Raw genomic sequence first — 22,897 nt, forward strand, 5'->3', positions numbered from 1 at the left:
AGTCTAAAGGGTGTATTTCCTGCATGTACTGTTCCCCTCCGCCCTGTCCCTCTGCACTGGACATGTGTGACTGTTCCCCTCTGCCCCGTCCCTCAGCACTGGATCTGCATGTTAAGACTGATGTCATGACAAAGAAGCTTACTGAAGAGAGAGAGGTTAATATAGACACCGCCACTGAAGGACTGAGTGCTGCAGTAGCTCAACACTGCTGGGGGGGGGGTGCAGAGAGAGAGACAGAGGATGGGAGAGAGGTAAAGGGGGAGGAGACAGATAGACTGATAGAGGGCGCGAGAGGAAGAGAGAGACTTTGAGAAACAGACGCTGCCCGGGTGTGACAGTGTGCCTGTCCCGCTGTTCAGAGTATACACTGACTTGTGTTATTATTGACAGTGGATTGTCTTCTTTAAACCAGTCAGTTTCTTTAATTAAAGTCAGTCTGCGGCTGTGGAAGCCCCGACCCCAGTGATGCCCGGCCCTGGGGCAGCGGGGGGCACACAGGCGGGACGGCAGCACAGCCGTGTGGAGTGTCTTAAGGCCCCCAGCTGGCAGGGCTTCTCTGTTTAGAAAGCTTGGAAAAGTCTCGATTATGATTATTATCATTATTTATGCCTTGGCAGACAGACACCCTTACCCAGGGCGACTGACAGTTCACACAAGCACTGCAGGGCAGCAGCACAGTTTCATACGAGACACAAAGTGCATGGCACAGTGCAGCGAGGGACGAGCGCGGCGATGCGGTGAGGTCCCGGGTCTGAGCGAGAGGCAGGGCAGAGCAGGAGCCCCAGATCAACAGCAGAGCCGCAGGGCAGCAGAGAGCAGCAGCAGCGCAGCTCCACGTGTGAACTGACAGGACATCAGGCTGCTGCAGCACCGGCACAGTCCGGACAGCTGTGTCTGGAGCCATCGCCGCACAGTTCACACTACTGTCAGTGCGTCAGACGCACACTGCTCATAACACGCCTGCTACAACAATCCTGCTACACTATCACACAGTCACTGACACACTGCTCACAACACTCCTGCTACACTGTTACACACTGTCACTGACACACTGCTCACAACACTCCTGCTACACTGTTACACACTGTCACTGACACACATTGCTCATAACACTCCTGCTACACTGTTACACACTGTCACTGACACACACTGCTCACAACACTCCTGCTACACTGTTACACACTGTCACTGACACACATTGCTCATAACACTCCTGCTACACTGTTACACACTGTCACTGACACACACTGCTCACAACACTCCTGCTACACTGTTACACACTGTGACTGACACACTGCTCACAACACTCCTGCTACACTGTTACACACTCACTGACACACTGCTCACAACACTCCTGCTACACTGTTACACACTGTCACTGACACAAACTGCTCACAACACTCCTGCTACACTGTTACACACTGTCACTGACACACTGCTCACAACACTCCTGCTACACTGTTACACACTCACTGACACACTGCTCACAACACTCCTGCTACACTGTCCTACACAGGGTCACTGATGCCAGCAGACACAGGGTGCCAGGCCTGTCAGACATATCAACAAGTCCAGTCATGTGCAGACAAGGTGTCACACACTTTATTATTATGATCATTGTCTCACTGTTTCGTTAGTAATGATGCCCCTCACCTCCCTGCTGATCACATGACTGCGCTGCATATGAAACTCCAGTATGATGACACATGTATACAGGTTTGATACAGAGCTGATAGTTTCTCACACAGTATTGAAGTGGCATTAAACTGAGCGTGTGTCTGTGGTGTACACAATTCACACACACTCCTCACAGAGACGTCTTTCTCGCCAGACTTTCTTGATTTTATTATTTGTAATGAAATGAAATGAAACACTGAAGATGTTGTCCGGCACAGTTAGCTGCTCTGCCGCTAGGGGGCTGTGTGTGTGTGTGTGCGGGGCTGTATCAGCGGCTCGACCGGGGCCTCCGCTCCACTGCGAAGATGCTTCAGCCGCAGCCACAGGCCGGCAGCGGGCCCGGCAGCCGGGGACTGAATTTGAGCGCTCACCCGGGCCTGCACCCGCACAACCCGGGCCACCCGGGCTCGCAACACCGGCCCGATGGAGGGCCGACGGGCCGCGATGCCAGCGCCGGGGAAAACGGGCTGGAGAGCCGGAGAGACATCGGCGACATCCTGCAGCAGATCATGACCATCACCGACCAGAGCCTAGACGAGGCCCAAGCAAAGTTAGTGACTGACGAGCGGAGAGAGTGATAGTGCAGCCGGCAATACAAACAACAACAACAACAACAACAACAGCAACAACAGCAGTAACAGTAACACACGGACACACACGCGTCACTGCAGACCCGGAGTAAACGTGTAGCTGCTGCGCAAGTGCACTGACAGTTGTGTCGCGTCGGTTTAGTAAAGTTACTCATTCCGTGGGTCGTTAGTAAAGTTGGATATTAATTACTCTGAAGGTGTGTTTAATGAGTTTATGTGCCGGTCTGACAACTTTACCTCCTGTACCGAAAGTAGAAGCGACTGTATGTGAAGCAACAACAACAACTATCAGTGTATTATTGTTATTGTTGTTATTGTTGTTAATAGTGGAGTTGGGCTGGCGATGTCAGTATAAACAGTACCCCCATCAGCTGTAATAATACTGTCAATGTTGCATTAGTGTTAGTGGCAGTGCTGTAGTAAACTATTAGTAATAGTTTTTGGCTATGCAGTAGTGAAGTATAGCGATTAATATTAGTTTTAGAAGTTGTAGGCGGAACTGTATTAACACTTTATTTAGAAAAATCGTGTTTTAATAACAATGAATATCAGACTTCAGTAGTTGCTCTTCATTAGATGTAAAAAGGTTGTAAAATGTCAGACTGAGACAGAGACGGAGGAAATCGATGAAAAAGAAAACATGAAGGAAGAGGTTGAAGGAAGGCGGATAAAAGGGGGAATAAAGAGTGAAATGCGCGGTGAGAAAGCGGGGGAGTAAAAAGGAAAAGAGACCCGAGAAGAAGGGAAGAAAAGACAGGATGAAAGAGAAGGAAAGTTAGATGAAAGTGGCGGCGGTGTGGTTGTCTGTGGGTGGCCTGTCCGGTGTATCACAATGAACACAGTGATCGTCACGACACAGCGCCGAGGGTGGCAGTGTGTCGTTGTGCAGTGTGTAGTTCTGCACTGTGTAACGAGCTGAAGCTGACAGAGCAAACCCGGCTCCATGCCAAACACAGGCATGACCTGGTGAAGTGATGGTGTATGTGTGTTGTGTGTTCATTGCACTGTGTGTAAACACAAGCATGCCCTAGTGAAGTGATTCTGTATGTGTGTTGTGTGTTCATTGCACTGTGTGTAAACACAAGCATGCCCTAGTGAAGTGATTCTGTATGTGTGTTGTGTGTTCATTGCACTGTGTGTAAACACAAGCATGCCCTAGTGAAGTGATTCTGTATGTGTGTTGTGTGTTCATTGCACTGTGTGTAAACACAAGCATGCCCTAGTGAAGTGAAGTGATGTTGTATCTGCCGTGGCTCATTGCACTGTGTCGCTCTTGCGCAGAAAGCACGCCCTGAACTGCCACCGGATGAAGCCGGCCCTGTTCAGCGTGCTGTGCGAGATCAAGGACAAGACGGGTGAGTGCCGAGCCCTGCCTTCACCGCACTGCATCAGCATGTGTGTGTGTGTGTGTGTGTGTGTGTGTGTGTGTATATATATATATATATATATATATATATATATATTCCATTCAACAGGGAATAAACATTCTTTATTTAAATAATATGTAGTAGTTCTTACTACGAGGCTACTCGAGGCGGCCCGCCATCTTGCTCCATTAAAACGTGTTACGCATTTAGTCTCTGAGGAAGCGGAGATCAAAAGTGAACAAATGTCTTGTAACACGTTTGTAATTAACACTATGAGTTAATTACCCCCCATGCTGCTGCTGTGTGTGTGTGTGTGTAGGGGCTGAAGTTACACAAACTTCAATGTCAGTTAACTATCAATATGTTTCTTATCAACCTTATTCACTAGAGTCACAGCTATTGATAACAGCCTTGTGTACGGGTTACACTGAGACTGGACTGGACTGTGCTGAGACGGACCTGAACACTGCTGGACTGGACTGGTCTATTCTGACACTGTTCTCACTGAGACTGGACTGGACTGTACTGACACTGTACTGGACTGGACTTAACTATACTGTACTGGGCTGGTCTTTGCGGTGACTGGTTTGTGCTGTACTGGACTATATTGTACCGTACTGGACTGGTCTATACTGACACTCTCTATACTACTCCACACTGTACTAACACTGGACTGATGTGATCTACACAGTTCTGCGCTGTGGTCCAATACAGCCAGAATCCCACTGACACTGACAGACCGGGAGCACTGCCTCTGACTGGCCAGCACCCCCATCTCTCCAGCTTGACTGACAGTGGCGTGTCTGTGTGTGTGTGTGTGTGTGTGTGTCTATGTCCACAGGGCTGTCGATGCGGGGGGCGGTGCAGGAGGAGGAGCTGGCCGACCCCCAGCTCGTCCGATTGGACAACATGCTGCTGGCGGAGGGCGTGGCTGGGCCGGAGAAAGGGGGAGGGGCTGCGGCTGCCGTCTCCGCTGCGACCAGTGCTGGGGGTGGGGGCGCGGGCGCGGTTTCGCCGGACAGCTCTCTGGAACATTCGGACTACAAGAGTAAACTGGGCCAGATAAGAACCATCTACCACACCGAGCTGGAGAAGTACGAGCAGGTACTGACTGGCCGTGTGCGTGTGCATGTGTTTGCGTGTCACTGACTGTCCCTCTCTCTAGGCATGCAGTGAGTTCCAGTCCCATGTGATAAGAACATAAGAACATAAGAAAGTTTACAAACGAGAGGAGGCCATTCGACCCATCGTGCTCGTTTGGTATCTATTAATAACTAAGTGATCCAAGGATCCTATCCAGTCTGTTTCTGAATGTTCCCAAATTGTCTCTTCAGCCACATCGCTGGGGAGTTTGTTCAGATTGTGACGCCTCTCTGTGTGAAGAAGTGTCTCCTGTTTTCTGTCTTGAATGCCTTGAAGCCCAATTTCCATTTGTGTCCCCGGGTGCGTGTGTCCCTGCTGATCTGGAAAAGCTCCTCTGGTTTGATGTGGTTGATGCCCTTCATGATTTTGAAGACTTGGATCAAAAGTTGAAAGTGAGGAGTCCACATAGACTCCTAGGTCTTTCTCATGCGTTACTTTATCTAGTTCTATTCCTCCCATAGTGTAATTATAGTGGACATTTTTGTTACCTGCATGTATTATCTTGCACTTGTCCACATTGAATTTCATCTGCCAGGTGTCGTCCCACAACTGAATATTATCTAAGTCCCTTTGAATAGCCTGTGCTGCCGAGATTGTATCTGCTGAGCCACCTATTTTAGTATCGTCTGCAAATTTGACAAGTTTGCTAACTATCCCAGAGTCCAGATCATTAATATAGATTAGAAAAGCAAAGGCCCTAGTACTGATCCCTGTGGATCTCCACTAACAACCTCACTCCAGTTAGAAGCAACTCCTCTAATTGACACCCTCTGTTTCCTAGACATCAACCAGTTCATAATCCATCTACTTACATTACCCTGAATGCCTACAGCTTCCAATCTGAGGATCAGTCTTTGGTGTGGAACCTTATCAAAAGCTTTTTGGAAATCTAAGTATATCATATCATATGCTTTCACATGATCTACAGCTGCAGTTGCATGTTACTAATAAATTAGTAAGACACGATCTGCCTCATCTAAACCCATGTTGACTATCTCCAAGAATATGGTTTTCATAAAGATACTCCTCTATTTTCTGTCTAATCATTTTCTCCAACATTTCACAGGTGATGCAGGTGAGACTGATTGGTCTGTAATTTCCTGGCTCAGTTTTGTCCTCTTTCTTGTGGATTGGTATGACATTTGCTGTCTTCCAGTCAGTTGGCACATCCCCTGTTCTAAGTGTCATTTGGAATAATTGAGTTAGCGGCCTATAAATAATTTCCCTAATTTCTTTAAGTACTGTTGGAAATATCCCATCTGGCCCAGGTGATTTGTTTGTTTTTAATTCTATTAATTCTGATGAACCTGCTCGGGCAACAGTCCCGCACCAGGCCCGTGTGTGTGTGCCTGTATGTGCGTATGCGTGTGCGCGTGTCACTGACTCTCCCTCTCTCCAGGCGTGCAGTGAGTTCCAGTCTCATGTGATGAACCTGCTCAGGGAACAGTCCCGCACCAGACCCGTGTCGGCCCGGGAGATCGAGGCCATGGTGGGCGTCATCCACCGCAAGTTCGGCTCCATCCAGACGCAGCTGAAGCAGAGCACCTGCGAGGCAGTCATGATCCTGCGCTCGCGCTTCCTGGATGCCAGGTGTGTGCGTGTCAGTGCTCACGGCCCTCAGTGTGTGTTGTGTGTTTAATGGAGATGGTGTGCGGCTGTGTGATCATGGCTGAGCGTTGTGTGTTGTGCGTGTGTTTGAGATGGTGTGTGGCTGTGTGATCATGGCTGAGCGTTGTGTTACTGTGTTATGTGTTGTGCAGGCGGAAGCGGCGGAACTTCAGTAAACAGGCCACTGAGGTGCTGAATGAGTATTTCTACTCCCACCTGTCGAACCCGTACCCCAGTGAGGAGGCCAAAGAGGAGCTGGCACAGCACTGCGGCATCACCGTGTCCCAGGTACACTCACACACATACACTGACACTCACTGACACAGAGACATACACACTGACACACTCAAATGTTTATTTGAATCTAATAAGTGTGAGGTCGGGATTTTAAGTCGGAAACTTTATAACACTTATTGCAATGTAATCTGCACATCGTTATTTTAATTCATCATTGTAGTCGGTTGGTGTTGTGTGTTTGTTAATATGACCCATATTGTGTATTTGTGTAGTCCTCCTGCTTCACAATAGTGGAACAAAGCACAGCGCTCTCAGGACGGGGTCACATTGTGAAAGTCATGTAGTGTGAGCCCAGCTTGACACACTGACTGACACACTCACACTCTAGGTTACAGAATACTGATGACCTAATCACTGATATCTGAAACGCATTTTCTTGAAAACTTAAACGGGGATCTTCTCTGTAAATTGTAAGTACGTTAAATGCTTACAAAGAATACAGTTTATTTTGTTCTATCTGTGAAGACACACAGATCAAGCAACAGCTCTAATAAAGGGGATTTAAATGCCATGTATTGTTATCCGTGCTATTGTTATCAACGGTTTCAATTCCCCAGCACCGAAAACAGTTTGAAATATCAACAAGTGAGGAATGTTGTGCATCTTGTTTATGCAATTAACACATTATAGACATCTTACCTTCTCTTAAGTGAAATCTATCGGTTTGTGAAAGTGTAAAGGTTTGACATGTGAGGATCCCCTGAACGCACCTTGATTAGGATGAGTTTATTCAGTTTGTGCGATTTGTTTTGTTTTAGACTATAAACGCGTTGTATGTTATTATATTGGTATTGTATTAAGTCTTTCATTGTTAAGGTCACAGAACCAGCTAGGAGCCTGCAGGGACTATTTGTAATGTATGTGGATGTATATTAAATTTGATTAGGATAAGTTATTACTGCAAATACTAACTATCAATAACGTTTTGGGTTATACTATGCCTGTGCTGCTGTTTCGCTTATTATTATGCTTTCATAAAAATATCTAATTCTTAAATCTTACTTATTATAATTGTTATTAAAATGTGTATTTTATACTCGCATGTCAAGCATTGCATTACACTGTACACATTTAAAAAATAAAATCTACCTCCAGATGTTTTTTTTTAGATTTGAAGTTGAGTCCTTTAGAGCAGACAGTAATTGTCCCCTAGGCACGTCTTGCACTTTAATATTTGTTCCATTGTCTTTCTTTCAAAGTGAACAATTCTCTACTTCGACGAGTTCAGTCCCTGCACACACAGTGTTGCCACAGCGGCCACAGTTACATTACATTATCATTACTTAGCAGACACTCTTATCCAGGGCGACTTACATTTGTACCCATTTATACAGCTGGGCATTTTACTGGAGCAGTGAAGGGAACAACAGAGCTGTGCGTCACTGGCTGCGACGCTGACTAGCAGCTCCATTCTGCTGCTTGTTGTAGACTGACGCCGAATCAGCCGCTCGTAAATAAAAACTCTGTTGCACAAACACTACACTTCACATTCGCCCAGTTCCCTCACACAGTAATCGGTAATCACTTACTCTTCTAAAAGGTATCAGTAATCACACTACTCGTCTGACCAGAGTAACTGTGACCGCAATACAAGGATCACAGTTCTGTAACCTGATCCGTATCGCCGCTCCTTGTATTCCGTTACTGCCCTGCGCTGCTGACACACTGACACACTGACACACTGACTGTGCTGCGCTGCCGGACACAGCGACTGACCGCACTGTGCGATTCCCCCCCAGGTGTCTAACTGGTTTGGGAACAAGCGCATTCGCTACAAGAAGAACATCGGCAAGTTCCAGGAGGAGGCCAACATCTACGCCATGAGGACAGCCGTGGAGGCGGAGTCTCCACACACACCCACCTCCACAGGTAACACACACGCCCACCTCCACAGGTAACACACACACACACACGCCCACCTCCACAGGTAACACACACACACACCTCCACAGGTAACACACACGCACACACACACACCCACCTCCACAGGTAACACACACACACACACACCTCCACAGGTAACACATACACACACACACACGCCCATCTCCACAGGTAACACACACACACACACCCACCTCCACAGGTAACACACACACACCTCCACAGGTAACACACACACGCACACACACACACACCCACCTCCACAGGTAACACACACACGCACACACACACACCCACCTCCACAGGTAACACACACACGCACACACACACACCCACCTCCACAGGTAACACACACGCACACACACACACCCACCTCCACAGGTAACACACACACACACACACACACACACACACACACGCCCATCTCCACAGGTAACACACACACACACACACACACGCTCACCTCCACAGGTAACACACACACACACGCTCACCTCCACAGGTAACACATACACACACACACACGCTCACCTCCACAGGTAACACATACACACACGCCCACCTCCATAGGTAACACACACACCCACCTCCACAGGTAACACACACACACACACACACACACACACCCACCTCCACAGGTAACACACACACACACACCTCCAAAGGCAACTAACACACATACACACACACACACACACACACACACACACACACACCTCCACAGGTAACACACACACCCACCTCCACGGGTAACACACACACACACACCTCCAAAGGTAACACACACACCCACCTCCACAGGTAACACACACACACACCTCCACAGGTAATACACATACACACACACACACACCTCCACAGGTTATACACACACACACACCTCCACAGGTAACACACACACAAACACACCTCTACAGGTAACACACATACACACACACACACCTCCACAGGTAATACACATACACACACACACACACACACCTCCACAGGTAACACACACACACACACACACACACCTCCACAGGTAACACACACACACACACACACGCCCACCTCCACAGGTAACACACACACACACACACCTCCACAGGTAACACACACACACACACACACCTCCACAGGTAACACACACACACACACCTCTACAGTTAACACACACACACACACACACACACGCCCACATGCCCACCTCCACAGGTAACACACACAAACACACCTCCAAAGGTAACACACACACTCACACACACACACACCTCTGTCTCTCTCTCTCCCCCCAGTTCAATTGAAATGTGCTTCATTGGCATGACAAGGAATGTTTCGCCAAAGCTTTTCTCTCTGTCTCTTCCCTCCATCTTTCCCTCTCTTTCAGGCTCCGGCTCCTTCTCTCTCTCGGGATCAGCTGACCTGTTCCTGGGAGTCCCTCCCTCCATGAATGGGGATCAGCCGCCATTTGCCCCCACAGCGCAGGTACACTGACCTCCGACTCCTGACCTGTGGGTGCTGTGTCTGCCTGTCTTCCCTCTTGTATTGACGACGACGGCTTAAAAATAACAAAAGCACTGAGTGACTGCCGGGACAGACCATCCCCTCTCTCAGTCCAGGGACAGGGAGCTGTGGTGTGCAGAGTCTGTATTAACCCCATACTTCCCTCTCACTCTGCTCTTTCTTTCACAAATTCACTGTCACACTCTTCCCCCATCCCTCTCTCTCTCTCAGCACTCAGACACACTGGGCTCTCAGCTCTACAGCCCCAGAGATGGCCGGGTGAGACTGCAATTAACACCCAATTAAGGATTGTTACTTCATTAACTCCACTTCTGTCAGTCAGTGTGTCTATATTAACTCTGCATCTGTCTCTTTCTCAGTGTTAATCTACTGTAATGTGCAGTCAGTCTGTATTGACCCCTCTCTCTCTCACTCTCAGACGAATGGCAGCTGGCAGGAAGCGGCCTCGCCCCCCTCTGTGATGTCACCAGCCAGCGACCACTCGGACAACTCCAACTGATCGGCCTGCCCTCTCCTGAGCTGCCTTCGGTTGGAGAGGGGGGTGTGGTTGTGGATTAGGTGGGGGGTGATATGAAAAAACAATTTCAGCTTTTTGTACAAAGAAGAGAGAGAATTATAACGAAATAACGAGTGGAGACGATGACGAGGAGACGTGAAGAGGTGGGGGGGGCTTACTGTGTTATAGCCATGAGTTGAGTTTTCAAAACTGTTTTTCCTACTGTGTGTGTGTGTGTGAGAGACTGACTGTGCATCTCTCATGGTGTTGACACTGCAGCAGTAGTGTCTGTATCTGACTGACTGACTACAGCGGGGGTCCCAGCCCTGGTGCTGCAGGAGCCCCACCCTGCTGGTTTATGTTCTAGCTGAGCTCTCAGTTACTTCATTGAACCTTAATTGGCTCTGATTTAGGAAATGGGTTCTTTTCATTAGTTTAAAAAGTAGGGGATTTAAATTAAGTGTGGAATCTTATAAAGTAGATTGTTACTTCAATTTAATAATTGAGAGCTCAGTTGGAACACAAAGCAGCAGCGTGGGGGCTCCTCCAGGAGCAGGGCTGGGAACCGCTGGACTGTGTGTGTGTGTGTGTGTGTGTGTGTGTGTGTGTGTGTGTGTGTGTGTGCTGTGCGACTGTGGCGTCTGTGTGGTGGCAGTGCTGTCCTATCCCGCTGTTACCGGAGGGGAGGGGGCTGATTATTCTCATCACCATCATTATTACTGTGGTGACTTTTCATCTATTCTGTTGTCGATGGGGGGGGGGGGGGTCGGTTTCATACAATAAAACCCAAAGATTATTATTAGTTTGCTGTCTGTGTTGTGTTGTGCTGAGTATGGCACAGTGTGCGGTCAAAGAGCAGTGCAGGATGTCCACTACAACCGTATCCAGACCAGTGCAGTGCAGTCCCCTCTGGGGCAAAGACCAGTATAACCCAGGAATGACAGAGCCAGACTGTCAATCAGCATGTGTCTGACCATCAGCAATGATGACAGCCAGTGTCTGTCCGTCAGCAGTGATGACACTCAGTGTGTCCATCAGTGAGCAGTAAGGAGAGACACAGACGATCAATTCATCAAGTTTATTAAGCTTTTTTTTTGCTTTAAACCCTGAAAATCCACAAGAAAAAGAACCCCAAAAAAATCCCACAAAAAATTAAAAGCAGAGAACAGCCTCCCTCTCTCCCACCCCCCCAACAGCAACACCCCCCCATTCAGAGTCTCCACTTCGTCAATTAGAAAAATATATACAAACACACAATATACACTCAGACACACTCACTTGCTCCGAGAGGCTTCCCAAATCCCATACAAAATGAATCTGCTGTTCTCAGCAGGGGGGGCAGTGAGGTGATGGAGCCACACTCTGGGTTTTAAAAGTGATCCCTGTGTGATGGAGAGAACGAGACATTCCCCAGCACTACCCTCCCAGCACGGTCCTCTCCTCCTCCAGCTGCTCTGTGTCTCAGCCTCTTCCTCAGAAGGGGGACTGATCCTCACAGCCCCCCAGGACAGAGACCCAAATTCATGACAGCCTAAAAGCATGATCACTAATGACAGCTGGATTATTAACCCCCGATCCTCTCCCCCTCAGCTTCCCTCCCTCTCACGATGAGACATAAACACTCACTCACTCACACACACACACACACAGTCTCTGATGCTCACACACACACACAGCGAGGTTGTGTTGTTGGGTGGAATCGGAGCAGTTGTATCCCACTGAGAGGGGGGGTTCTGTTTTGCCAGGAGGGGCCAGAGGTCACAACCCCCCCACTGGAGGTCAGTCTGAGTCCGAGAGAACGATCACCTCCTCTGGGTCACACTGCGTCCCCACGCTGACCTGAGACAGAGACAGTCAATATGCAGTGCAGTAAAGACACACACACACACACACACACACACACACAGTACAGACCTTGCGGCGTTTCTGGGGGGGGCTGGTCTGCGAGCTGGAGACGAGGGGCGGCGAGGGGGGGGGCAGCGTGGAGTCGGCCTGGGGGGGGCTGCTGCTGACCACGCCCATGTCCAGAGAGACGAACGGCTCGCTGTCGCTGAAACACACGACACCCGTCAGCAGCGATCAGATCAGCTTGCCTCACTGCAGCGCCAGCAGTGTTACTCAATAATGAGCTGCGTGTCAGAGCTGCGCATCGCCACACTGCAGTGCTCAGATAAACGAGTGTCCTCTCGCTACAGTATGGTCATTGAATGAGGTGCTGAAATCAGAAGCAAGTAACTTATTATGAAGCTCGCGCACAAGCCACGCCCACACAGGACTGCTCAATGGAGTGACTGTCAATCACTGCTCATGCAGCCAATCACTTTGCAGGAAATGCTCGTCAGTCATTCTTTTAAGACACTCTTTGTGCGGCCAATCGCTTCGTTGGGGTTTCCTCAATAGGGGCGAGTTAGTGATGTCACTATTTTAATTTCTGTGTTCATAATGGAAGGTTCATCTCAATGAAAAGTGAATGATTAAGTGCTGTCGGTTAGCTGGCAAACTGCAATATTTAGTTTGATTTTACAGAGTCGGTGTATTTTGTACCTTAACAGCCTCCGTAGCAGTGAACTGTGCAGACGTCGAGTGCGCAGTGATCCCTACTGAGCGTCCACGGCTTGTGCATTTACTGTCTTAATGATCGCACGGTTGAGTAGGCCGGCAGCCATCTTGGAACTGCGCCATCTTCATTTCAGATAGTTAATAAAGTGATAAGCTTTCCATTCCAAACCCGCACAAAGCAGGCCACTCTGCTTTAAAACTTCCGATTACACAGCAACGGCAGCGAAGCAGGGCACTGCATCATCGGCTGTGGGAGCAGCATCATGTCACACAAACACACATGGCGGCGCCCGTGTGGCCGGGCAGGACCGTGTCTGGTGCACTTCCCACGAAAGTGAAGGATGGCGGAGACCGACCCTGCGCTCCCGTCCTGGAGGAAGGCTGGTAATACGAGCTCCCGACTGGAGACCCCGTCCACGCCAGCTTGCAGCCCGTGAACCCAGACCGTGGAGACAGAGCCTGTTTCTCCACCTCAAGAATCCTGACGCCACGAATGCGGAAGTGAAAGCAAACAACATGACACATGGCACCCGATTAAATTGTGCAGTGTAATAAAGTGCAAATCGTTGATGAATTCAGTAAAGTTTGCCTCCTTAAGTACCATGTGTTCATGTGTTTGTCAGCTAGGCCGATGACACTGTCATTAGCATCACTCAGCCACACAGCACCACTAACTTTGAAGCCACGCATTGAGGTGAGTTATGCTGTGACTGTGACAAATCTGAAGATCATTATTACGAGCACAAAACGAAGTCTGCGGAAAACCTCCATCTTGGCATCTGAATGAGTTCACTCGAGGTCATTTTCTGAACTCTCTAAGTTTCTACTGCAATCCCCACATGACATGAGCGCAGGGTGACACACGTGAGCGCAGGGTGACACGTGCGGTGGACACCTTCCGCAGACGCTGCAAAGATGGGCTGGACTCAGACGGAGAGGGGCGAGCGCGTGCGGAGACAGTTGTGCCGACCCTTGAATTGGAGACCCTTCCTCACAGCGCGATAGAGGAAGCCTGAGCCCCGCTGTCCCAGAGACCGATGCCCGATGCCCGAGTCCCGAGCGGCAGCGTCTGTGCCGTCACTGCGTACGAGGACCTTCACACAGCTGTTCGTGTGCGTGGTGCAACTCCGGTGAGCTGCGGGGCCAGTTACTCTGAGGGCGTGACACGGAACAAGCAGAGGCGTTTCTGAAATCAATACGTGTAGTGTTTATATACCGTTTACATATCAACAGCACAACCGCCGACACGCCGTCCTCCACACGGTCCCCGCAGTCCTCTAGAAGAGCACTGGGACAGGTGTGTCAACTCAACAGCCGTGCACATGAACATCACAGGGCGAAACACTGCACTTACACTGACTGTGAGTGTTTGATTTCTCCAGACGAGCGCACACACACAAACATGAAAACGAATAATACAATTAACTTTACGCAATGAAGTGTAAACTGGTGTAGAAATCTGAACTACATATCTTAGAAGACTGTTATAAAACATGAAGCACAATGTAATAAAACTGAATCATGCAATATGAAGCGCTTTGAAACGCCTCGTCACACGGAGAACGTCTGACACATCACTCAAGTTATTCAACTGTAAGACAACACAGAGTAGACACATCCTCGTGGGGGAACTATAGTCCTTCTACGCCGGAGCCGCTGCCCCCCAGGCTGCAGTGCGTTTGTCTGGCACGCACCCCAGTCACATGCAGAGCACACAGCGCACTGCAGTGTAAATGACCGCAGATCTTATGTTTATAGCCACTGACCTGTCGCGCCCCTCCCTCTTGACGCTGCCGTTGAGGCCCGTGTCCCCTCCGGTTCCCGTTCCCGCCTCCCGCGTGTGGTTGGCTCTCCTGCTCCTCTTGAGCGGGTTCAGGGGCGTCTGATCGGTCGAGGGGCTGGGGGGGGACACGAGATTGGAGGGCTGGGAGCCGAACAGCAGGGGAGAGCCTCGATCGGCCAGGGGGCTGGACGCCGATACCTCATTGGCCGGCAGCAGAGAGGGGGGCTGGGGCGGAGTGTCTTGGCTGAGCAGGGCCGGCTCATCGCCGGTGGGGTCCCCGTGGGACGGGGGCGGCCGAGAGTCCTGATTCGAGAGCGGAGAGGCAGCCGCTCTGTGATTGGTGGAGACAGGCTCCACCAACAGGTCACAGTCAGAGGAGCGGCCCTCCTCCTCCGGCAGCTTGGTGCCTGATTGGCTGGGGCTGGGCATGGGGGAGGAGCCAACTGAAACATCTTGCAGAGGCGGGCTCTCCTCAGACAGGCTGACCTCCGATTGGTGCATCTCCACCTCCTCAACTTCCTCCACTTCCTGCTCTGAGCAGGAAGTCCCGCCCCCTCCCACGGGCTCTGTGTCAGCGTCACTTGCGTCCGCCCCCTCCTCATCATCTGTCAATCAAACCAGAGAGTGAGTATAATATAGCACAGAGCAGTGTAGTACAGCACAGTACCACACCGCACAGCACAGAGCAGTGTAGTACAGCACAGTACCACACCGCACAGCACAGAGCAGTGTAGTACAGCACAGTACCACACCGCACAGCACAGTGTAGTACAGCACAGAGCAGTGTAGTACAGCACAGTACCACACCGCACAGCACAGAGCAGTGTAGTCAGCACAGTACCACACCGCACAGCACAGTGTAGTACAGCACAGAGCAGTGTAGTACAGCACAGTACCACACCGCACAGCACAGAGCAGTGTAGTACAGCACAGTACCACACCGCACAGCACAGAGCAGTGTAGTACAGCACAGTACCACACCGCACAGAGCAGTGTAGTACAGCACAGTACCACACCGCACAGAGCAGTGTAGTACAGCACAGTACCACACCGCACAGCACAGAGCAGTGTAGTCAGCACAGTACCACACCGCACAGCACAGTGTAGTACAGCACAGAGCAGTGTAGTACAGCACAGAGCAGTGTAGTACAGCACAGTACCACACCGCACAGCACAGAGCAGAGTAATACAGCACAGTATCACACCCCATAGCACAGAGCAGTAAAGCCACAGTATTTGACAATGAAGTTATTCAGTACTTAACTGAGATGAACTGTTACTCCCTCTCACCTCCCTGAGCCTTACTGGCCTGCAGCTCCTCTTCAATGTCAGGATCTGAAGACTCCTCTTCTTCCTCCTCGTCTTCCTCGTCTTCCTCCTCCTCTCTGTCTCCCTCGTTCCCCAAACCCTCCTCCTCCTGCTCTCCCTTCTCTTGCTCCTCCTCCGTGCGAGTCTTCTCTGGCGGGCCCTCTTGTGTGGAGTCTGCCTTGGAGGAGGGAGCCTGAGAGAGAGAGAGAGAGAAAGAGAGAGAGTAGAATTGTTATTCTCAACAGTACCTTTTACACAAAAACACCAGCTTCTACAAATCAAACACAATCACAACTGCGTACCCCTGCCTCCGGCCCTCCTCTCTCTCCGCTTAATCTGTGTACCTCTCCCATCACTCTCTTTCACTCCTCTCTCTCTGTACCTCCCCCTCTTCCCCTCTCTCCATACCTCTCCCTCCTTCTCTTTCTCTCTCCCCAGTCGTTTCCTCCTCTCCTCCTCCTCCGTGTCGTCCTGCAGCAGGGCATACTTGCTGATGACCTCATCAAGGCTGGACAGCGCCACCGCCCTATTGGAGCGCAGCTTCCGGGACAGGGTGGGGTCAGCCAGGGCGGGGTCAGAGTCTAATTGGATGAGAGGGGAGAGAGTCAGTAAGTGTAGTGTGGGGGCCAGTCTTGTAAGGGTCAGTCAGCGGGTGAGGGGGGCGGTCTCTCTCAGTCAGCGGGGGGGGCAGTCTCTCTGTCAGTCAGTCAGCAGCGGGGCGGTCTCTCACGGGCAGTGTAGGGGTCCGTGAGGTGGGAGCCAAAGTTGTAGACCATGTCCAGGTGGCGCCGCTCCTGCAGCCGGTTGCCCGTCTCTCGGAACGCGTCCTGGGCCAGTTGGGCCAGCTGTCGCCGCGACAGCGCCAGGCCGTGCCGCTCGTTGGCCCTGGCAACCACCCGCAGGATGTCCGCGTAGTCGGGGGGGGAGAGCCGCGCCTCCGGGGAGTTAATATAGCGCTCGATCTGAGGGGGGGTAAATGTGGATTCACCGACTGACACAAATACACAGCACAGTGTTCTAGAGCGCGGCGCAGTAGGACTGCAACAAATGACTTTTTTGATAATCAATTAATCTGTCGATTACTCTGATTACAAAAACATCAATTCCAGCATTAAATGGAAGTGTTGTATTAAAAAATGAAGTTTTGAGTTTCCTCATCTTGCACAGTGCTCTCCAAGACAACTGGAGATGGCAGTTATAAAATCAATAGAAAACACGTGCACAAAATAAAGGGTTTTATTGTATATAGTGCAGATGGCAACAGGTGCTTTTACATTGATCTCAAAACACAAAGCTGTTATACTCTTCAGTTTGAAAGGTGCTAAACTGTTCTGATGAATAATTAAAAATAAAGACAACACATTAAATTCGGTGTTTACAGGCTTCTCTTCATCAAGCAGCTTCAATCAATAGCTCCAGTACTGGGCTATGGAGGCAGAATGAGAGACAATAGAGAAAAGATAAGTCTGTGCATCTTCCCTCTCACTTGGACACAGACTGTGAAACGGGTTCGATCCGATCACATTTCACAAGCGTTAACAATGACATCGACCAGTGAAACATGAGAGGAAGACGTGGATTGGAGAAAAAGCTCTTCATCTGTGTGTCTAACCACCCCCCCAGAGAAGACTGCGTGTTTTCCCCCCGGGGTCTGAATGACGGGGCAACACAGACACTGTGAATCGGATGTGTTTGAGAATGAAACACGCTGGTAGCCAAGAGAATAATCTTTCAAACGATGTGCGCATTGTAGGAATACTGTGTCACTTCTATGCACAGGAGCTGCGTGTAACACTGACAAATAATGCTTAAGAGGGTGGAGTAACACAGTATGTAACTGAAATGAACATTATTGTTCAGTTTTTGGTATCCAGTTTTTACCTGTCAGTTTACTGCTTACCTTTGTACCATTTCAGGTTATTCACTGGACTTAACTGCTTACATTTCAATACAAACTGGAAAAATGGGGTGTTCTAAAACTTTTGAAGGGTAGTGTAGCTGAGGAGGTAAAACAACACAGCTTTGAGTTCAGCTTTGCTCATGTTGCAGCAAACAGTCTTCTTCGCAGTGTTCAGTGTAAAGTGCTCCCATACTTTACATAAAATGACCCTACTCACCTCCCTCATTTATCATTTCAGTTGTCACCATCTGGCAGGAGACTCAAGGTCCCATTAGCCCGGAAGAATGGTTACAAAAAATCATGTGTGCCCTCTGCGGTGGCTATTTTGAACAATGATATACTAAAAAAAGCCTCCCCCCTTCAGCCCATGCTGCTATTGGAAATGTATTTATGTATTTTATGTGTTTTTTATTGTTGTCCTGTGTTCTGTTGCCAGAATGCCGAAGGCAAATTTCCATTTTATGTAAATTTAATGGACAATAAAGTTTTCTAATCTAATCTTAGAAGACTTGCATGGCTTTCCATGTGTGTAGCTGCAGCTGCAATTCAATTTTATTAGTTAGTTGTTGCAGCCCTACAGTGCAGTGCATGTTCTAGAGCGCAGTGCGTCTCACCCTCCGGTTGATCTCGGGGTAGCGGGTGCCCCTGTACAGAACACGCTGCTCGATCACTCTGCCAGTCAGGGGGCTGCAGCCCTTCAGCTCACACAGCTTGTCATAGATCTTCATCATCTGCACAACAACACGCACAATAAGACAGCCGGCCAGGTCACCGTATCACCGTGTAATAACAGTGCTGGTGTGAGTAGTAACAGTGTAATAATCAGCTGTGGTAACAGTGTAACAATAGTGCTGGTATGAATATTAGGGTAATAGGTTGTAGTCACAGTGTAATAACAGGGCTGAAATGAGTTATGTTTGACAGGTTGTAGTAACAGTGTAATAACAAGGATGGTAGTGCAGTAAGAGTAATAACAGTCGTATGACAGTGCGATCGCAGTGAGACCTTGCGCTTGAGCCGGTGCTCCTGGATGTACCCGGAGTCCTCTTCCCCCAGGTCCTCCAGACTGAGCTCCTTCTCCTGCAGCCGGCGGATCTCCTCACTGTACACCTGCAGCAGGCTCTCCAGGTAATGCACCTGAGAGGGACAGGGGAGGGAGAGGGACACAAAGAGAGAGAAACAGAGGGGTTAGAGACAGAGAGGGACACAGAGAGATGGGTTAGAAAAAGTGAGAGAAAGGGACAAGAAGAGAGAGGGAGAGGGACACAGAGAGAGATGGAAAGGGACAGAGAAGGGTTAGCGAGAGAGAGAGAGAGAGAGCGAGAGAGAGAGAGGGAAAATGACATGGAGAGGGAGGGAGAGGGACACAGAGAGGGGTTAGAGAGAGAGAGAGGGACACGAAGAGAGAGGTTAAAGAGGGAGAGGGACACAGAGAGGGGTTAGAGAGAGAGAGAGGGAGAGAGAAACAGGGGTTAGAGAGAGAGGGAGAGGGACAGAGAGAAGGGTTAGAGAGAGAGAGGGAGAAGGGTTAGAGAAAGAGAGAGAGGGAGAATGACATGGAGAGGGACACAGAGAGAGGGGTTAGAGAGAAAGAGAGAGAGGGCGATAAAGGGACACACCTGTCTCTTAGAAGCTTTGGCCTTTGCCTTCTTCACTCCCTCCTCTTCCGACTGCTGCTCCTGCTTCCCCTCTCCTTCCTTCTCCTCTTCCTGCTCCTCCTCTCTCTCCTTCTTCTCCACCTCCGCACCCCCCGAGCCGCACTGCTGGAGCGCCGCTCTCCTGCGGGTGGCGCTGTGCTGCTTCAGCAGGGTGCACAGCTCGTTGATGTGCACGTAGGTCTTAGTGCGGCCGCTCTGCAGGCGGGTCAGGCAACGCCCCAGCGCGTTACGCAGCTCCACCGAGCCCAGGAACTGCCCCTCCGCCTTGCCCCACTTCGCCTGCAGGTACCCCAGCACTTCCCCCCCCACCCCCAGGGCCTGCTCACAGTACTGCACGAACTGAGGGAGAGAGAGAGAGGGGATATACAGACGGATACAGTGACTAACCAGACACATTAACACTGACATTGAATGCTTACACAACTCTTACACTGACAACACAGACACGAGATAGAAAGACAAACAGACACAGATGGAGACACACACACACACACACACACACACACACACACACACACACACACACACACACACACACACACACACACATACTGTTTGTCACCATTGCTTTGGCAATACTTATTTCTGGTCATGCAAATATAGCACGTTGAATTTGAATTTGATAGACAGACACACAGACAGACACAGGCAGAGAAAGAGACAGGCGCGCGCGCGCATGTGCACACACGCACACAGAGACAGACAGACAGACACACCTCAGTGAAGAGTTTCTGGTTCTCCAGCGTCAGTGTGCCACTCCCTTTCTCCGGGGGGTCAAAGGGCGAGTGTGTGATGTGGGAGGGGGCGGGGGCGGGCACAAGAGGAGCCCTGCGATTGGTTGAGGAGGACGAAGCAGAGACAGAACAAGAAGTGGAAGAGGCAGGGTGGGGAGTGGAGTAGGAAGTGGAAGGCTGTGGCTCGGCTGCTTCTTCCTCCTCCTCCTCCTCCTCCTCCTCCTCCTCCTCGTCATCGTCAAGGATCACGATGCTCTCGCTCATGGCCATGGCAATGCACCCCCTCTGCAGCCACACAGGCGGTCCGGGTCCCCACCTCCTCCGCAGCCGGACAGGAACAACTGCGCACAGGGACACACGAGCACATTGACCGGACTACAGGGAGAAGGAGGGTCAGTCGCTGCTCGTGTCAGTGTGTGCGAGTCTGTATCAATGCGTGTCTGTATGTTTGCGAGAGAGTGAGTGTTTAAAACTTTCTAAACAGTTTAAATCAAAGTGAAAACAAAATGGTACAAATGAATAAACAGCAGCGGAGCACAGAGTGAATAAAGAGACAGGGAACATAATCAATAAGTGTTAATAATGACAGTGTCTGAGGACTGGAGCTGCTCTCCCTGTCCAGAGCCAACGGCTTCAAGAGACGGGGCAATAACCAGGTAGTCTCAGTGCCCGGTGAGGGTTGGCACGAGACGGGGCAATAACCAGGTAGTGGCAGTGCCTGGTGAGGGGTGGCACGAGATGGCGCTTGTTTACAGTTAGACTATCGTTCTCCTACGGTGTCTGAGAGGTGCAATACCAGTTTTCCATGCGTTCAACAATGCGTCTCTTGAAGCCTCTTGTCTTACAGTTTTAGAAACACACATGCAGCCTACACTCTGCTGCTTTAAACCGAGTCTCCGCTCCTCAACCTCTCAGCACGCCACCACAGACTCACCTCAAAGCTAGAGAGTCTCTCTCCTCAGTCATCCAGTATCCACAATCCACTGCAGGGAACCGCGGGGGCCACAGCAGTGTGTGGAGAGAGTTCTGCCTGTTCAGTCTGTCCGTCAGTCCCTCACCTTCCTTTTTCCTTTACTTTGTTCAACAGTTGCTTGTTGCTTTACTCCCAGGGAAACGCAATCTGATAAATTCATACAGACAGACACATAAATATATAGGGAAATTAATCAGAGCATCAGTCAGTCCGTCAGTCAGTCGGTCAGTGTAACATCCATCCATCCATTTTCAAAACTGCTTATCCATGTGGGTTGCAGGGGACGCCGGAGCCGATCCCGGCAAGCATAAGGCGCAAGGCAGGAATACACCCAGGATGGGATGCCAGTCCAACGCTGGGCACACACACACACACAAGGCATTTTAGCATGGCCAATTAACCTAACCTGCATGTCTTTGGATGGTGGGAGGAAACCCGAGCACCCGGAGGAAACCCACGCGGACATGGGGAGAACATGCAAACTCCACACAGACAGACACCCTGAGCCGAGACTCGAAACCAGGACCCCTGAGGCAGCAGCGCTAACCACCGTGCCACTGTGACGCCCTATCAGTGTAACATTCACAGTTTAAATCTTAATACTGATCAAATAACGTAAGACCATTGTGAATTATTATTACTAATGCCTACAAAACCACTGCATGCACAGTCATTCCGAAACCAACTAAAACCTTGTTAACTAGACACACAGCTGCAATATTATAATCATTATTAACGAGTTTAGGAAGAACATTCTAGGAATGGTGACAGTACAAGCGTTAAACAGCGTAGAGTGGGAAAACAAAACACATGGCACACACTAACACAGCACAGTCACACTATAAAGTAAATCAGCACACTAACACTGTACAGTACGGCATGGTCACACAAAGTACAACAGCACACTGTAACACTGCACAGTACGGCACAGCACAGTCAAACTATAAAGTACAACAGCACACTAACACTGCACAGTACGGCACAGTCACACTATAAAGTACTACAGCACACTAAGCCTGTACATCACTGTCACACTATAAAGTACAACAGCACACTAAGCCTGTATAGTACAAAACTGGAAACCACAACATGACTTTGTACAGTTCAACATAACTGCAGTGTCACAAGCTGTACAGTAAAGCATGACAACAACACAGTTCAGCTGTCAAGTAAAGGGCAGCACAACACACTGTACAGCACAACGAGCACAATAACAGAGACACCACAGACACAGACCTACAGACACAGTCAACACAACACCTAAGTAATACTGTTACGATGTGTGTGTCATTGAACAGTACGTGAACAGAGGGGATCAGCACAACAACACAAACACAACACCTAAGTATTATTGTTACGAGGTTTGTCGGTATCATTGAACAGTACGTGTACAGCGGCTGTGTTGCGCTGCAGT

General features: G+C 49.8%; 2 protein-coding genes across 8 annotated transcripts in view; one reads left to right on the forward strand and one right to left on the reverse strand.

Moving 5' to 3' along the window:
- The first annotated feature begins 1,940 nt into the window (after window positions 1–1,940).
- On the forward strand, window positions 1,941–11,370 carry pbx2 (pre-B-cell leukemia homeobox 2). 3 transcript variants are annotated; one of them, XM_066724584.1, is made up of 9 exons: window positions 1,941–2,227; window positions 3,549–3,622; window positions 4,476–4,738; window positions 6,177–6,367; window positions 6,538–6,673; window positions 8,422–8,551; window positions 9,936–10,033; window positions 10,283–10,330; window positions 10,491–11,370. In XM_066724584.1, exons 1-9 carry the CDS (start codon window positions 1,983–1,985, stop codon window positions 10,569–10,571), a joined length of 1,266 nt encoding a protein of 421 aa, XP_066580681.1. In that variant the 5' UTR covers window positions 1,941–1,982; the 3' UTR covers window positions 10,572–11,370. The 3 variants fall into 3 exon arrangements, with proteins under 3 accessions (XP_066580681.1, XP_066580682.1, XP_066580683.1); XM_066724586.1 differs by lacking the exon at window positions 1,941–2,227 and adding an exon at window positions 2,271–2,464; XM_066724585.1 differs by lacking the exon at window positions 10,283–10,330 and having other exon boundaries at window positions 1,942–2,227.
- Window positions 11,371–11,631: 261 nt separating this feature from the next.
- Window positions 11,632–22,897, reverse strand: part of daxx (death-domain associated protein) — an 11,876-nt gene continuing 610 nt past the window's right edge. For 4 of the 5 annotated variants that reach the window (XM_066724579.1, XM_066724583.1, XM_066724580.1 and 1 more), the window contains exons 2-12: window positions 21,445–21,630; window positions 20,493–20,851; window positions 19,738–20,115; window positions 19,124–19,255; window positions 18,733–18,849; window positions 16,949–17,180; window positions 16,627–16,799; window positions 16,201–16,411; window positions 14,894–15,515; window positions 12,483–12,618; window positions 11,632–12,407 (exon numbers count right to left, since the gene is read on the reverse strand). In XM_066724579.1, coding sequence (XP_066580676.1) covers window positions 12,348–12,407; window positions 12,483–12,618; window positions 14,894–15,515; window positions 16,201–16,411; window positions 16,627–16,799; window positions 16,949–17,180; window positions 18,733–18,849; window positions 19,124–19,255; window positions 19,738–20,115; window positions 20,493–20,780 — 2,349 coding nt within the window. In that variant the 5' untranslated portion in view covers window positions 20,781–20,851; window positions 21,445–21,630 and the 3' untranslated portion in view covers window positions 11,632–12,347. Of the gene's footprint in view, window positions 12,408–12,482; window positions 12,619–14,893; window positions 15,516–16,200; window positions 16,412–16,626; window positions 16,800–16,948; window positions 17,181–18,732; window positions 18,850–19,123; window positions 19,256–19,737; window positions 20,116–20,492; window positions 20,886–21,444; window positions 21,631–22,897 lie in introns of all 5 variants that reach the window. The other variant, XM_066724582.1, reaches the window with a different exon arrangement.

This window comes from Amia ocellicauda, chromosome 15 (assembly GCF_036373705.1).
Source record: "Amia ocellicauda isolate fAmiCal2 chromosome 15, fAmiCal2.hap1, whole genome shotgun sequence".
NCBI classification, from domain to species: Eukaryota; Metazoa; Chordata; class Actinopteri; order Amiiformes; family Amiidae; genus Amia; species Amia ocellicauda.

Excerpts from the sequence above, each read along its gene's own strand:
- pbx2 (XM_066724584.1), top strand. The coding sequence starts at position 1,983 with ATGCTTCAGCCGCAGCCACAGGCCGGCAGCGGGCCCGGCAGCCGGGGA. Across the intron at positions 6,368-6,537 it reads TCGCGCTTCCTGGATGCCAG|GCGGAAGCGGCGGAACTTCA; the intron begins GTGTGTGCGTGT and ends TGTGTTGTGCAG. Across the intron at positions 6,674-8,421 it reads GCGGCATCACCGTGTCCCAG|GTGTCTAACTGGTTTGGGAA; the intron begins GTACACTCACAC and ends ATTCCCCCCCAG.